A 16,665-nucleotide genomic window follows, 5' to 3' on the forward strand; every position below is an offset into this window, starting at 1 on the left:
AAGAGATGATGTCATCCCCAAGTGCCAGATGTCTAGCAAAAAAAAAAAAAAAACCAAAACCCAACAAACCCAAACCTATATTTTTTGTCTGTAATTTTCAGAAAGTCCTCTGTTAATTATTATGTATTATAATCCTTAATTATCAGGTTTTTTTAATATACTCTAGCATGAGCAAGCTAACAATGCAATTTGCTAATGGCCCTTCCTTACTGCTGAGTTCAAACCCTCAGCCTCCTTCACGGTTAATTGAGCAGGGATGGATCTGTGCACTTCAGACTGCAGAGAGTGCAAACACAGCATGTTTGAGTGCACGTTAGATTCCTCTGGAAACAAGTCATTTCAAACATCAAGGTAACTTCTGAAGACTGTACTAGTATCTGGTGTTAGATATAAACAACACTTTAGTCATGGACAGAAACACAAGGAGAATTTTTACTCTGAACATGACTATTAGGGAAGCTCAGTTGAAATTTTGGATGGCTAAAACATTAATTCCATTTATTACATGAAGATCAACAGGTTTTTGATCCAAAATCTTCCAAACATGCTAGCTAGCTATCTGAAGAGTAAGGAAAAGGCTTTTCACTCATAGAGGTAGCCCATTTCACTACAGGTTAAGGAACATTAACATCAGCCTGACACCTGAAACAGCCTGAGCACTTCTGTTCTCTGAATAAAGTATTTCAGCTTTCAAGGCTAACATTTCAAGTAACCCCAAAATCCCAAGTTGTGAATGCAGTCCTTCAGATACCTATCACAGGCCATTGTATCTGCTGGATCTACGTAAGGGAAAAATACAAACACCAATGCTAGAAAGCAAAACAATTTTTAAATAAACATTTAAAATATTTAAATAAACTTTTAAATAAACTTTTTAAACTTTCTTTTTAAATAGACTTTTAAATAAACATTGAAATAGTATTTTAAAATTAGAAATACTCTAAGTGAAATGGTGAGTCAAATGGTTATATTTAATTACACCTACAAATATGGGCTCTAGTTTGCAAGGTGCCCTATTAAGTTAAAACTACTTAACAAGTAAAATACCACCACAACAAAATAAGGCCTAAGAGAAAGGGAGAGATCCCATCTTTCCTTTGATAATCCCATAAGGACAGTAGAGATACTTATCCACCAACTATGCATTATCATCAATATTTCTAACATCATTTCCCATAGGAGAAAAACAGAAGAACTATTAAACTAAGAATGATAGAACAGAAAATAAATTAAGGGGAAATCAAATCTTCTACTCATAAAATTTAGTCCTTCCAAGCAAAGTTTGTGTGAACCTTTTGTATCCCACAAGCCTATCATTTGGTCACTATAAACTGCTTAAATAGAGCACATTTGTTCCTTAAGCGTGGAAAGAACGAATTACAGCATTTGCATGAGTTTGAGCAGTTGTTTGCCAGGGATACAGTTCTCCAAATTATCTCAAAGCCTGTGAATTAAAAGTTATGCAAGAAAAAGCAATAAGGTAATTCTCTATGCAGCCCTTCTATTTCAGGATCAAAGTCTTAACTGGCACTAAATACTCTGTCTTGCTTATAACTGGGAAAACATGTTCACTTCTGCTACTGCACATGCTTTTTCTCAGCCTGTAAATTGCCCCTGCATCACACAGTATACAAAATCCAAACACCAAAAAGCCTCAAGCTCTTTCCTTGCACTGATTTTAGTGATGCAGTTTGGAGCCCAAAGAGCAGAGCAGACTGAAGAAGATTTTTCCAAGAGATCAACAATGCTGCTGGATTTCTGTGGTTCATTTTCACACCACAAAGAGAAGAAGAGCAAGACTCATACAGATAGTAAGAAGTCTACCCTCTGATTCCATCCAATTCTAAATGTTTTGAAGCAAGACTAAACTTGACATAATGCACTAAACTGCACAAAAGTATATATATAAGGAGCTAGAGTTGCATGATTCTGGTGGTGTATTATCTCTCTTCCTGGCCACACTGTGATCTGAGAAATGCTTGTTAGGCTTCAGCAGAAAGTAAGAAACTTTTCTCTCAAAGTTAGTAATGAGTAACCAAGAGCAAAACTTCAGCAGATCCCTCTAAGCTGAGCTCTGTAATCAGGAAAACAGAGGTAATGAAGCAGCTCATACTTGAACACAAAATCATAATTTTTTACATGCATAAGAAACCATGCCACAGCAAGAAACTCAAAGGATATATTTCAGTAGAGGGGGCCATACTGTTTCAGAGGGTAAAATGTCATATCTCTGTTACAGTGCAAATTATCCAACTGTACCAATGAGTTTGCTCTGGTGTCTGCTTCTCAGTTTGAAAAGTCAACATGCCTTCAATTGTGCCACAGCTGAGGCACTGTGTAAGCTGAGAGTACATTACAGCACAGGTAGGTTGACAAGGTAAGGGAAGGCTGCTGATCTCTGTAATTATAGTAAAGAAAATAGTAAAGCTGAGATTGCTAACTGCAAACTTTTTGTGCCAGCTCAGGCCATCAACAGGACCTTTGCAAGCTCTCATAAATGCCAGCTTTGCTTAGTATAAAAAAGACAAATATAAGACATTAAAATGCTTTTTTAGCTCTCAAAAACAATCAGAAGGAAATTGGTTATGAGTTTGTACAGTAATTAAAGTCTGAAATCTAGTTTTTCCTGGTTTTGTTTAGAGGTCAAACCTTGGTGTTCTTAAAATTACTTATACTGAGAAACTTGGGTTGAGAAAGAGAACTGAACTGATTTTAGCAACTGAGGCATTTAGCCTGATGTGTCAGTAGTTTCATATTCCTGAAATGTTTTCTCAATATCAGTTGATGTAGTTGCTCAGCACAAATCTTCTTTTTTCTCCTTTGCTCTGTGGTAACAAGAGGTATAGACCTGATTGGAGTAATTAGTGCAGCAGCATTAGAAGTGGCATTACTTTCATTATTCAGGAAAAAGCAGCCATGCTTAGCTGAACAAACCTCATACCCTCTTACTCAGCAGTGATGTTTTATACAAATCAAAGAACATTCCTAAGCTGTTCCTGAATTCCAGCTAAGATTAGGAGGGCAAAGATCTCTGTGTGTATTAGGAGGTTATTTGTACTATTGTGAACTGTGTGGTGTAATGGGTGTGTTATCTATGTTTAAAAAACTAAGCTCAGACAAAGTATTGTTTGATTCCTGTTAGAAAAGTAAATTACATAAGTAAAAGACATTTAGGTAGCTCTTTGCTGGAAAGAATGCCTTTGGCATATGCCCATTCCCTCTGCTCACTCAACTGAAAGCTCAGATGTCCCCATTGAGCATGGGGGATCCATTTTGGACCAGATCCTGGTATCAGCATTTGACTCACATGTACAGACTTCAGTTATCCCAAAGATGGGTGGGACAAAACTAGAAATATGGATTGAATTGGTAAGCATGGTTACCAAAACTTTACTTTCCTTCAGATATTCTGCAACTAAGATTGTATTTTGGTTTTTTTTTATTGTAAAAAAAAAATAATCCTACCCTCAGAGGAAGATGGAATTTTAATAACTAATATTAATAGCTCATCTAGACAGTTTGGGAGGAAAGATCCTTTAAAAGAAGTGTAGAGTGCTATTAACAGGATTAATGTTCACTTGTTCTATTTCAAGCTGCCTTCATAGCTCTATCATTCTTCAGTTCCTACTGGTCATAACTGAAGAGAATTAGAAATATTCCTTTCCTTGACACAAAACCCAAAGGAATTACAAGACCATGAAGAGGTGGTAAGAAAATTTACTGCTACTGATTTACAGATACTTCTGAAATTTACAGGTATTTTGAAATTCACAGATACTGAATGAGGTCTCTAAAATGCACTCACTCCACCTTCTAGCAACATTTTAACATGAAAATCTCTTCCCTAAATTGGGAAGCAGATCAAACTACAGAGAGAAAAATAGGACAAGAATATAGCAATAGTCCTAAAGTACAGAGTTATTACAGAACCTTTGAAAAAGATCAAGTGATATGTTCTGTCCTACAAATATCCATAGCATAGCAAATATCATAACATGGTAAAAGGTTCATACACAGTGTCGTGAAGATATTTTTGTAATACAAAAATTACTGTTCAAATACTTATCCTAAGCTAACTTTCAAAAATAATGCACTGTATCAAAATATTTACCTTGCTCCTGTTTGGTGCAATGATAAATAATGCCTTTTCTTTTGGCAAATGGGAAAGTACAGCATCAGGATAAAACCTTTTTTGTTCAAGTAACGGATCACTTATACTTTGAGAAAGAAAATGATACAACTTTTCACATTTTGGAACATTTTCAATGACTCTGCAAGAAGTTACGTTTAACTCTGCTTCTTCATGCTGTCTGCCTAAAATGTGGAGAGCAGAATCCAAAGTAGTTCCTTTTCTATAACAAAGACCACTGGACTCCTTCAGGAATGCTAATTCTCTCCTGTTATCATCCTGTGAACATTTCCTTTTCCATGCACAGTGTTTCTCTGAATTGCTCTTGTCTTGTTCCTTTAACTGTGTGTCTGTTTCATCAGACTTGGCGAGCCCCTGATTATCACCATGAAAGCTCTCCCCACAAAGAGAATCACTCTTTTCTTCGCCCAAGAAAACTTTTGCTTTAGCAATATCAAGTGAAAGGTCTGTACTCACAGGCAGAGCATTACCAGCCACTGTCACTCTCCCGGGGAGGAAGTCGGCCAGTCCCACACTCTTGGGATGAATCTCGGTGTTTTCTGCAATCTCCACTTCACACTGTCTTTTTTCTTCATTTTCTTTAACATGCACTGAATCTGATCCCACCTCAGTTGATTTCTTTCTCCTTTTTCTTCTGAAATATTTTCTTCCAGGGGAATGTTTATCTGGACTTAAGGGAGCTTTGGCAGGATCTAAACACTGTTCTTCCTTCTCAGCCCTCACACATCCACAGACATTCCCCATTTGGCTGTCTGAAACTCACAGCCACACAGTTTCATTCATTCCCATACATTTAAATAAACTTAAATCCGCCTCAGAAAGTTAAGAACTGCTGTTTCCACTGTAATTTCTTCCAGACTTCACTTGCACCCGCCTCGGTACGTAGCCATTTTGCTTATGAGAAATGCACACGCAATAAACGCTGTGGCTCGCTGCCCAGGCAGGGCCTGTGTCTGATTAGACACTGTGGCTTATTTCTGGCCACCAATCCTCTTAAATAAACATCACTGTTCCAGCGTTGGGCTGTAATGCTGATTGCCTTTCACAGAGATGACATAGCAGTTATGAGCAATAGAAATTTCTCACATGCATTTTAACTTCCTGTTTCACTTAGTAACTTGAGCAAGATAAAGTGGAAAAATATGTAGCAACCTTTGAAACTATTAGCTACACTCCAAATTCAAAAGTAAGCAGCAAGTAAATAGCAGGGGTTTAGTCAGCAGATCTGTATTGCACTCATATGCTTTTATTACCTACCCAATGATCCACAAAAGGAAAGATTAAACTAAAGGATCTGAAATTGCTCTAAGAGCTTGCTGAGGGTCAAGTTTTTATTTGTATGTGGAGTTTTCAGAGCAGCTAATGTGACTTTTCACTGATTTGTCAGCTATAAATAACCTGCTGCTTCACTGCCATCATAAAAGCACAACAGCTTGCTCAGGGCAGTGACACTGTGTACTGGAGCTGAAACTTTGCAGCAGAGTTAAACCTTCTGGCAGATAAAAGTGAAACAAATCATAAAAGCCAATCTATCTAGAAAACAGACCTTAAGTTTACTGTTTACAAAAATTGAGTTTTATCCTCCTCCCATGCTCCTGTAAGGCATTTCTGTGTCGCTCTGAATATACGAACCAAGAAGCATCTAACTATACCTAAAACTAAGTAGAAATAGACACTTTTAAAATGCAAGCAAGTCTAACCTCTAGTATACCTTGTTTGGAAAAATCTTTTTAGCTTTCCTCTTTGTTTTTGTCATGTATATGTGAAATCTACTAAAACCAGCACACGTCCCAAGGACAGATATGTATGGTTCCTCATGCTGAGAAATAACTACAGAATGACTTGCCAGGCATTATCAGGTGTTACCATTGACTTTCCCTTGCTTATTTGAAAAGGAATTGCAATAATGAGACCCAAAGACTTTATCCCCAGAGGCCAGTTCCACTGAAGTATTCCACATTTTACTGACAGGATCCAGAATGAATAATACAGCAAAGACCTAGGATGAGCCTCTAAAGAATTTCTAAGGATATAGTTGCTCACTGATGATTACTCTCAAGGCACTGGGGTAAAAGGTGACAGTAAGGCTCAGAAAATTTTATACTGTAACACCACAGAATACTGTGACAGATGGGCAGCTATGTACAGGTACAATGCCAACGTGTTTCTTTTCAAAGTAGACATTTGTTCTATGATTAAACTCTTTCCTAGACTCAATTTGTATCTTCATTTGTAGCATGCTCAACATACAGGTGCACTTGTGACATTTGATCCCTTTACTCACAATGAAAAAGTTGTATCCAAGTCTGTTTAGAAAAATTACTTTAGAAAAGTGACTTTTAGGTAAGACCAGAGGACCTACTGATTTAAAGAACACTTCCACATGGGTCTGACATGGGTTAACAGAAAAACACATTAAAAAATATATCTTTCTAAATGACATCCCTGTGTTTGTACAAAAAAAAAAAAAAGAAGTTTTTTTACCTAAATATATACTTCTTTTTCTTCTCTCTCATCAGAAAAGATGATTAAGGACTTTACAGTGCAATGGGCCAAGGCTGATTTCATTTCACACAGATACAGTTTCTGGTTTAACAACAAGATGCCTAGTAATAATATATGTTTAAAGAGATCATAGTATAATGGTCTCAAGATATCTATTAAAAATATTATCTTGATAAAGCAGAAACTATGTAAAATATTAAAGACAAGTTTCCAGCATTTGAATGGAGAACTGCAAATCTTCATGCTCTCTAATTCAAAATGTATTAATGTCACCTACCACTAATATACTGCTAATGTTATTCTTCCTCCATAAATTTCACAGGAGGAGAGAATTTCCCTAGAAATACTGCAAATTTAAATTTTCAGTGCATGTACATTTTTAAATTAATACATGTGGGTATCAAGATTTCTAAACAGTATTCTATTAGATTGCATTACTGAGCTTAACTGGAGTGTGGAGAATGTATTTCTTTTAAACTGCTTACATCTCTTCAACAGTCATCATGATACCACCTCCTTTCAAACAGAAAATGTTCCTAAAGTACACTGTTATGCCTAATTTCCTGTAGATTTAGTGGCACACTGTCACAAAAATGTAAAATAATATCTAATCAAGATAGGTCAGAAGAAACACATTATTGTTATTTTACAGCTGACAATTACATTTTGTAATGCAGTCAGTAATTTACAGAGTCCCTGATCTTGCACATCCTCTTTCATTCATACTTTAAATTTTGATTATTTTTCTTAAGAGTAACTCAATTTTTCAAAAATCACGAGCCACTGAAGTAGAATTAAAAAAAAATAAAAAAAAAAAGAGAGACAGCAGAAATATAAGAATCAGATCTAAAGGACTGGTTACAAGATCAGTGTTTCCAACAATCCTACCCTACTTCTGCATATTCCAGGTCAATCTACTCGAATGCACCCAGTATAACTGCAGCTAGTCCTAGGAGAGAGCCACAAGGACGGTGAAGGGTCTGCAGGGGAAGCCTTGTGAGGGGCAGCTGAGGTCACTTGGTCTGTTCAGCCTGGAGGGGACTGAGGGGAGACCTCACTGCAGTTACAGCTCCTTGTGAGGGGAGGAGGAGGGACAGACACTGATCTCTGCTCTGTGGTGACAGTGACAGGAACTGAGGGAATGGCCTGAAGCTGAGTCAGGAGAGGATTAGGTTTAGGATAAGATTTTTTACCCAGAGGGTGGTTGGGCACTGGAACAGCTCCCCAGGGCAGTGATCAAAGTACCAGCCTGACAGAGTTGAAGAAGTGTTTGGACAATGCTCTTGGGCACGTGGTGATTCTTGGGGTGTCCTGTGCAGGGTTAGGAGTTTGACTTGATGATCCTGAAGGGTCCCATCCATCACAGCATATCAGAATATGGTAGCTCTATAATTTATCCATTTCTAAATATTATCTAGGAATAAATGCATTCCAAATATACCTCTGCAGATAATTAGTAACCTTTATGCCTTTTTATCTTTCTAGATGTAGGTATTTCTGAGACTTAACAATACTTACCAGCTGTTCCTGAGAAGGCTATCAGCTCTCTATTACCAATTCTTTCTGCTGTTTCTTTTTATTTTATTTTTTTTCCGAGAACCAAATCATAACTTATAGTTACTTTTACTTTCTAAGTCACTCTTGAACCAAAGAAAAGGTCAAGGACAACAGAATTGATATATTGCATTTATATCAGTTGTTGGTGTTTTTTTTATAAAAACCCTAAGCAAAAAAAGTGAAGACGATAAATGAAAGTGCTAGTAACTAAAGAAAAAAAAATGCCACTCTCAGCTAACTAAATTCTATCAAGTCATAACTTTGGTCTCAGCAAGGAAAGAGACAGAGTTAACAGGACTACACTGGAGGTTCAGAAGAGGGAAAATTAAAGTTCTTCAAAAACCTGACAGCTAGAGCATAGATAGATGATATTCCAAAGCATTAAAATAGTTTACCACTGAAGCCTGTGAGAACCACCACAACTCAGTGATGACCACACCAAGGGCTTTGTCTTGGACATCTGACTAATCTGATCAGACCTGAATGGAAGCTCAGCACTGGTTTAAGGCAGAGATCCAGGTGATCAAAGCTGTTAAAGCAACCACCAGGGATTGTTGTGTTTCTTTATCTTGATACTGGGGTTTTCTGTTGGGTTTTGTTGGTATTTTTTTAAACAAAACACGTAAAAGATACAAATTTATACCCACCGAGGCTGCAAAGTTTTATGGGGAGATTAACAACCAACTTTTTCTGGCATGAAAACCCCTAAGTACAACATGAATAAAGGATTAGACCAACACTTGTGTGCAATTTGACCTGTCTTACAGGCTGCTTAATCACAAACAAGAGGTTAAGATTAAGACATGGAAAACAAATGACTAACACTGAAACATGAAATAGCTCATGCAGATTTGTATGGGTTTGCACTTAACCACAGATTTCTATAATTTGTCAAGCATGTCTGTGACTGGGAAATGTAGTAATTTCTTAACATGGAACAGGTGCATAACACATTAAAAGGGCAATGTTGTTGAATATTTGTGTATTTCTAAGTCTGCAAAATTATGATACCATTAGCCCTATGTACACTGCAAATTTATGCTTTATTATTTGTCTCATATAGTTAGCAATTATTGTACAGGAGAAATTATTCTACTTTGGTAATCAAACCATGCCAGGTATCCTTTATCAAAATCCTACTAGTAATGTTTTTTAGATCTGGATCAAAGATCCCTTTCCCCTCTTTTTCGTGTGTTTATACAACACAGCAGAAGTAATGGAGCGTTTAGCACAAATGGGACGTGTCATTTCACGGCACTAAAACAGCATACCAGATAACCAGCAAGCATTTTGTTGCACAGCCCTATGGTCACATGCAGAATAACAGAGAGATAAACATAAGCCAAATAGAAAGTGAAAATTAAAGTAGCACAAGATAGAAAACAAGGATAAAAATAAAGGCTTGCCAGCACAAACAAAAGGTTTGGAGCTGTTTGAGCTGTACTGGCAACCACTCCTCAAACTCTGAAAGAGATATTCAACTACCTGAAATATTCAAAATAATAACCACCAACAGGAGAGATTTTATATCCAGTGAGATGGGTAACAAAAAGAGGAATTTTCTCCTCATTGATGGCTTCATGGCATTAAGGACAGAGATTTCATGCTTCTCTCACCCTTGATGTGATTCACATGAGTCCCAGAAATGTCAAGAATTCCACACCCATTTTCTTACCTAAGACCTAGGAATTTCACTATTTTTTTAATAAATCACTAAAGAATCCCAGAAGAAACAACTAGGAGTTCATCTGAGAAATAAAATATTACAAGAGTACACCCTAAAAACTGCTGAAGGACAGGCAATGCTGCTGCAGTGGCTAATGACAAGACAATGCAGCTACCACATGGAATACACTTTATCCTATCATCACATACAGTCACAGGCGGGACAACTGGCCACATAGTTCCATTTTTAAATCTTTAAGAAGATCAGACCTTGAACTGTTCTGGTTATTTTAAAGCAGGGGCAGAGTAAATTTCAATCCTTGGACGACAAGGGCACACAGCTCGAGCAGCACCAGGAATGGTAGCCAGGAGAAGAGGACTGAAGGCCAGAGCCAGCGCTCCTGATCTCTCATGGCCACCTCAAGAAAACAGGCAACATGTCTACTCAATGGTGACCCTACCAGGGACATCCCTCTGTCTCCTGCACATCGTTGACTGAAGTGGGGTACCACAGCTGAGCTGCCTCCTCCTTTGGCCACCCTGCATGAAGGCCACAGCCTTTCAAACCCACCTGTCTCACCTTTTCACCAACACTGGTAAGAGTTTAGCTGCTGATGCTGGACCAAATGAGGAGTCTGTACACTGCTTGAGGCCAGACTAATCAAAAGTGATTTTTTCTTAAAGGTTTATGGAGAGTCAGCAGCAAAAAAAAAGTATTTGCTGGCTAGCAAGAGAAATGTAAAGAGGTTACGTGTGTCAAAGGAGGCCTGAGAGAAAGTAAGTGCCCATCTGGCTGGAGAGGGCTGGGTGGTACTGTTGTACATCTGGACAGAATCATCACTGACCACAACCTTGAAAGCAGCATCCTGCAGAGGTCTGACAGCAAAGAGCAGGGAAGAGTGGAAGGGAAAGTGTTTAATGGCAGTTCCTGAGTTGAAAAATGATGATGAAATTGAAATAGAAGATGTCTATTGAGTCATTACTTAGAACTTTCTGAAATTTTTTAAGGTCTGAGTTCAAAAAGGCCTACTTTTAGCTAGATGGAAGTTCAAAGTTTTTCTTTGCTTCAGCATGCTTTTTTCAACGAACTGCAAGTGATTTTAAACATTTAACATTTTTTAAAGAATGCTTGCAGTGGTTTGAAAAGAAATGATCACCAGTTTACACAGAATTTAAATCTTACTAAAATTGTGATGATTTTCTGAGGACAAATACTGCTTTCATTTATAGTTGCTCATCTCCAATGTAGTCAGTGAAAATGTATTGGATGTTGAAGGAGTCCATTAAAGTATTAATTTGTATATTTATACATACAGCCTATGATTATACAAAATACTATAATCTGATTTAGCATGTTCTACAGGTGCCAGGAAAATAACTTATTTTAAAATAACAGTTATTACATTATGAAACTGAATTTAAACTAAGCCACCTACTATTAAAAGCATGTGAAATACGTACATTGAAAGCTTGCATAAATCCTAGCAACATAGATGCATTGGGGTTTTTCAATACCCACAGAACAAATTATTTTCTTACATACTCAGTTTAGTAATCCACCAGATTTCCCATTCCAGCTTTTCAGTAACTCTTATATAATTACTTGGGACACAGAAGAATGAATACTTTCTGGACTTGTGCAGCTGCAGAAGTCAGTGCTGTAACATTTATATTTGTCCAGTTATGCATACCAATTCCCAAAGCCATAACCATCTCTAGACATAATTCAGATGCAAGAGAAACATAATCCTCAAATGTGTATTATCTTTTTTTTTATCATGTCTTTCCCCTAAATCATTCCTAAATTCATTCCAATAATCAGAGGGATTTTCTATTTTAAGTAAATAATACCCTCCAGATAAGGACCATGACTCAGAGAAACAATAAGCCACAAAAAAACAATCTCTGGCCTCTTGACTACTTCCCAGATTGCAGTGTTATTAGAATACACATAACTGATGTGTAGCTGAGCCAGTAACATCACATAGCAAAGAGCTGTTTCTGCTCACTGAGAAATTAACTACTTCTGCAAATGATGGGAAAATTAAGGAGTAATTCAGTTTAAACGACCCCCACTTAAGTGTCTAGATATTCATATTTACACACTGGCTAGGTTTTGAAGAGATCACTTGATGCAGTGGGGGCAGGATTCAGTTCCCTCAGCATGGGGTTCTGGAGCTCTTTGAGATATCCTGCAATATCCCAACTGGCCTCCAGCTGTAGGTCCAGAAGATCATGAGTTTCTCACAGGGAGAACTCCACACATATGTCCTGCATACTCCAGGATACCTCAGGTATCACCAAATGGCACCTGTCTTCAGGAGACTGAATCAAAAGCCCTGTACTAGTGGTTCAATCAATAGCAATGATTCACACCCTGAAGCAGAGAGATAAGAAAGTCAATTGACCATCTAGAATATTTGAGACACTTTGAAATACCTGAGATATCCATATGGAGACAGCATTTACACCACAGCACCTAAGGAAACCTGCTTCCCACTGCAAATGCTACTGGTTATGAAGTGTCATCTCAGAACACACACAGCAACTATGCTGGACAAGTGAATAGCTCCATAGGTGCTCTAGGCAGCTCCTTCAGGTGATCTGAATTACTCCATCAGCCTCACCCTCTGTATTGCCTAGTCCTCCAGGCCTCAAATCCATTGCTAAACATGCTTTCCACCATTTAAGAAGCAGTTTATCCTACCTGATTGTCTCTTCCTAGATGAGGCTGGGTTTCCCAGAAGACCCAGGTCATGCTTCTCATACTCACATGGGTGTCTCATAAATCTCCAACAACACAGATGTTTATGTTTAGTTGAGTGAAGTGAACCTCTAGTAGCTAGTTAGTTGATTCACTGTCTAGGCTGTACTAGTATAAACTAAATCTCTATCCATCTGATTATCATATTAAAGGCACAATTTAGACAATTCCATAAGAACATACCTCCCCATAAGCACAAGGATTTAGGTGTCTACAAACTGAATCTAATCACAACTTTCCCGTAAGTATGGGACTACTCCATGCATAAACACAGTTATTATCACAAAGCTTTATCCCTTGGTGAAGACTCCACTTTTCTGTTCAGATTTTTCCTTCATTTTAAATATAAGTGAAAGAAAAAAAAACAACTTGAGGTCTAAGTATGTACATTCTTCTGGACTTCACATTCTGAACCCAAAGGGGCCATATGCAAGTGACAAAGACACTGAATCGCCATATTAAAGAGAAATAGCAGGGAATGTCATGCAGGAAATGTCATGGCAGCACAGACTAGTACAGGGCATATGTCTTACATCACTTTACAAATCCCTTCTGCACTCAATGTAGGTTTACTACAGCCATTACTAACAAAAAGAATATATTTTTTTACATATCCCATTCTTCAGTTCATTTTTATTAAAGAGGCTTAATATTTAGTCAAGCACCAGTAGTCATCCTCAAAATTACTTTTTCACCAATTTTTAAAGACATTATTTGGAAAAAGAAGGTCATCAAGATGGCAGACCCCATACTAGGGGGCATCAAACACAGCCCAAACAGCCAGTACAGAGAGGCAATTATCCTGCTGTACTCAGTGTTGGTGCAGCCTCACTCTGAGAGCTGGGTGCAGTTCTGGTCTCCACAGTTTAAGAAGGGTATGAAGGTCCTTGAGTATGTCCAGAGAAGGGCAACAAAGCTGGTGGCAGGGATGGAAAGCCTGTTCTAAGTGGAGCGCCTGAGGACTTGGGAGTTTGTCTAGTTTGGAGAAAGGGAGGCTGAAGAGTGACCTCACTGCTCTGTGGGGAACTGGAGGGAGGTGTTGAGCTCTTTAAAAGGGAACCCATCTTTAGAAATGGAAGAAAAGACAATGTTGGGAACTATCAACCTGTCAGCCTCTCCTCTGTGCCTGGGAAGATCATGGAACAGATCCCAGGGAAGATGTTAGGATGCCCCAATTCCTGGGAGTGCTCGTGGCCAGGCTGGATGGGGTTCTGAGCAATCTGGTCTAGTTGAAGGTGTCCCCACCCCCAGAAGGGGGGATGGAATGAGGTAATTTTCAAGGCCCCCTTCCAACCCAAACCATTCTGATTCTTTTCTCCCTGGTATTCAGTCACTGGACACATGGAAATACTTCAAAACTGTGCTGAGGAGGTTTAGATTGGACATCAGGAAGCATTTCTCTTCCTTGAGGGTGGTCAGACATTGGAACAGGCTTCCTAGACAGGTGGTGGATGCCCCAAGCCTGTCAGTGTTCAAGATGCATGTGGAAAATGCCCTAAGCAACATGCTTGAACTTCCAGTCAGGCCTGAATTGGTCAGGCAGTTACACTAGATGAGCATTGTAGCTCCCCTCCAACTGAAATACTCTACTCTGACAGATCTACAAGATCTGAATTGTACTTACAGATATTTAGTTGGTAGTTATTTGGGTTAGGACATAGTGAAGTGTGTTTTAGCTACAATCTAAATGCTTCAACATATTTCATATGGAGCTCACTACCTTACAGGGGAAAATCCTTGCCACAGCACTTCACCTAAATAAGGTAATTTATATAAATTGGTTTTCCTTTTCATCCATTTTTTACAACTGGCAGCACTAATATTCATGACTTTTTACGAGCACCTAAAATTGTGCCAGATGTCCTGTGCTTCACCTAATGAGAAAAACTAACAATTTCATTCTGCAAAAGCCTAATAATCAGGTTCAGAAACATAAAATACACATCAAGTAAAGGTTTAACTTCCACTAACAGCTTCTATTAGTAAGTTGTTAATAATCTTTGTTTCTTAAAATAGAGCAACCTTCAATCACAACCTAATTTTCTAGGTCATGCTTAAATATATTTAAACCTATCCTTTTCTTCTCTGTATAACCATGTGGGAGCAAAGATTGACTTGACAAGGAGAGCTGAAGGAGCTCCAGGTCCTTGCTAGAGGTTTCTCCTTTATTCTGTGTGCTTGTCTGGGCTAAGATGTGCACCCTGTTTAAAGCCAGGTACCACTGACCCTATTCATATCTTTGCTCCACAATAGGATTTGCAGAAGGGCACATTAGATCCTAGCAGCCTTCCTGGCTTTTTAAAGAAATGTTTTCTCAGTCATAATTCCAGTGTAGAATACTCCTAAGTGAACTATGTTTTTTGTGTGTGATCTTGCAAATTTCTGATCATTTAAAATGCCTGCACAGCAGGGAGTTCATCGCTAACAATGCTGCAGTCACTAAATGGGAATTATCTGTCATCTGAATTACATCATCTACAGCCAGGGCCATTATGCAAGCCTCCTTTTGAGGAGCAATTTAACACCACACACTGTAAGGCTGCATTATACTGTACACAATCCCACCAGTGTACAACAACCAGAGTGCCACCTAGTGTGACCCATGCCACCATCACTGGGGCTAGAAACAAATGCTGACACGGGAGGAACTACTAGAAGAGGCTGAGAGTACAGCTTGCTAAAATACTCATAGCAGCAGATCCTGAAGGAAAAAAATATTCAAAATTTTTCAATATATTTTAATACTAATAAAAAAAAGTCTGTAGAATAAAACTAGAAGGATATGTCCAAATACTGGAAGGAATACATCAATTACTGCCTTTAATGATGTTCAAAACTGAAGCTTTTTTTACTCTCACTCCACAGACAGGAAATTAGCAAATAAAATCTTGAGATTCAGCTTACATCATAAAATAAGATACAATATCCAAACCTTTAGAAACACATTAGAGAAGAGATAAAATCTACGGAGTCCTGTCTATGTCAACATTCCTCACAACTGGGCAAGAAACTGACCAAAAACATATAGTCAAGCAAAACTAGGCTTACCTGAAAGTGCAAAATTATGGTCCATATCAACCCCAAAGTCAATTTGGGATTCCCATCTGTTATATCATCATTTCTGATGTTAACCAGTTTCACCTGCCATCATAGAAAGAAAATACAGGCAAAATTGAAATAAATACGCCACAAATACATACTGCATTACACAGGCATGACTATAAAGGATGCACTACTCACTTCCTGAGCCTACTCTGCTGGGTTTTTTAATTCTCAAAAGCAGAAAGGAATTGCATTCTGCCTGTAAGTGGCCTGCCAGGAATTGCCCTCTCCCACTCACACCGGGATGAGGACATTCCTCAGCTGTCACTAGGCTGGCAGATCTGCTCCCCATGCCAAATACCCTTTGCCTCAGCTCTTGTCAAAAGGGGAAGGCACAACAGAGGAGGGCAGGATAACATGAATATAATGATCTGTAGCTGCTGTATCAGTCCCAGGGCAGTGCTGACACTGGAAGTTATCACTGCCATTCTTCCACCCCACACTTCCCTGTACTTAAACAAGGATTCAGCAGCAGGAGAACTGGCCTGCTAAAACACAGGTCTGGCTTGATAAAACTAGGAATTTAGTATCACATTTAAGTAAACAATGGCTTAAAAATACAATAATTATTATAGTTTCTGATGCTGTACTCATTCATAGTGCTATAAACAAATGCTTAATAGGATTAAAACAAGAGCTGCTGATATTACACTCCCAGAAATTCACACCCAGAGTGAGCCCAATAATTCTGGTCTTTTCTCTAATTTTATTAATAAATTTCATTTCTCTCATAGTATTATGCATCCATAGAACCTAGCAGTTAAAGATGACTCAGCTAAAGGGCATTTTATGCTTACATTAGTAAAGTTTCATGCACATGCTTTTCAACATATGTCCTGTTATCAACTGAACAAGCAAAGGTATGTCCTTCTTTTGATCTGCAGACATAATCTTTACTGTTTGGAGAGAAAAAAAGTGCCAA

At 38.3% G+C, this 16,665-nt stretch overlaps 1 protein-coding gene across 23 annotated transcripts in view; it reads right to left on the reverse strand.

Moving 5' to 3' along the window:
- The window catches only part of LOC139597438 (dystonin-like), a 291,384-nt gene that overhangs the window by 162,789 nt on the left and 111,930 nt on the right, over positions 1-16,665 (reverse strand). For all 23 annotated transcript variants that reach the window (XM_071442832.1, XM_071442802.1, XM_071442793.1 and 20 more), the window contains one exon: positions 15,690-15,782. In XM_071442832.1, the coding sequence (XP_071298933.1) occupies positions 15,690-15,782 (93 nt within the window). The remainder of the gene's footprint in view (positions 1-15,689; positions 15,783-16,665) is intronic.

Source organism: Agelaius tricolor, unplaced genomic scaffold (assembly GCF_023055355.1).
Source record: "Agelaius tricolor isolate 1412-34295 unplaced genomic scaffold, bAgeTri1.0.p SCAF_1, whole genome shotgun sequence".
In the NCBI taxonomy this organism is placed as follows: domain Eukaryota; kingdom Metazoa; phylum Chordata; class Aves; order Passeriformes; family Icteridae; genus Agelaius; species Agelaius tricolor.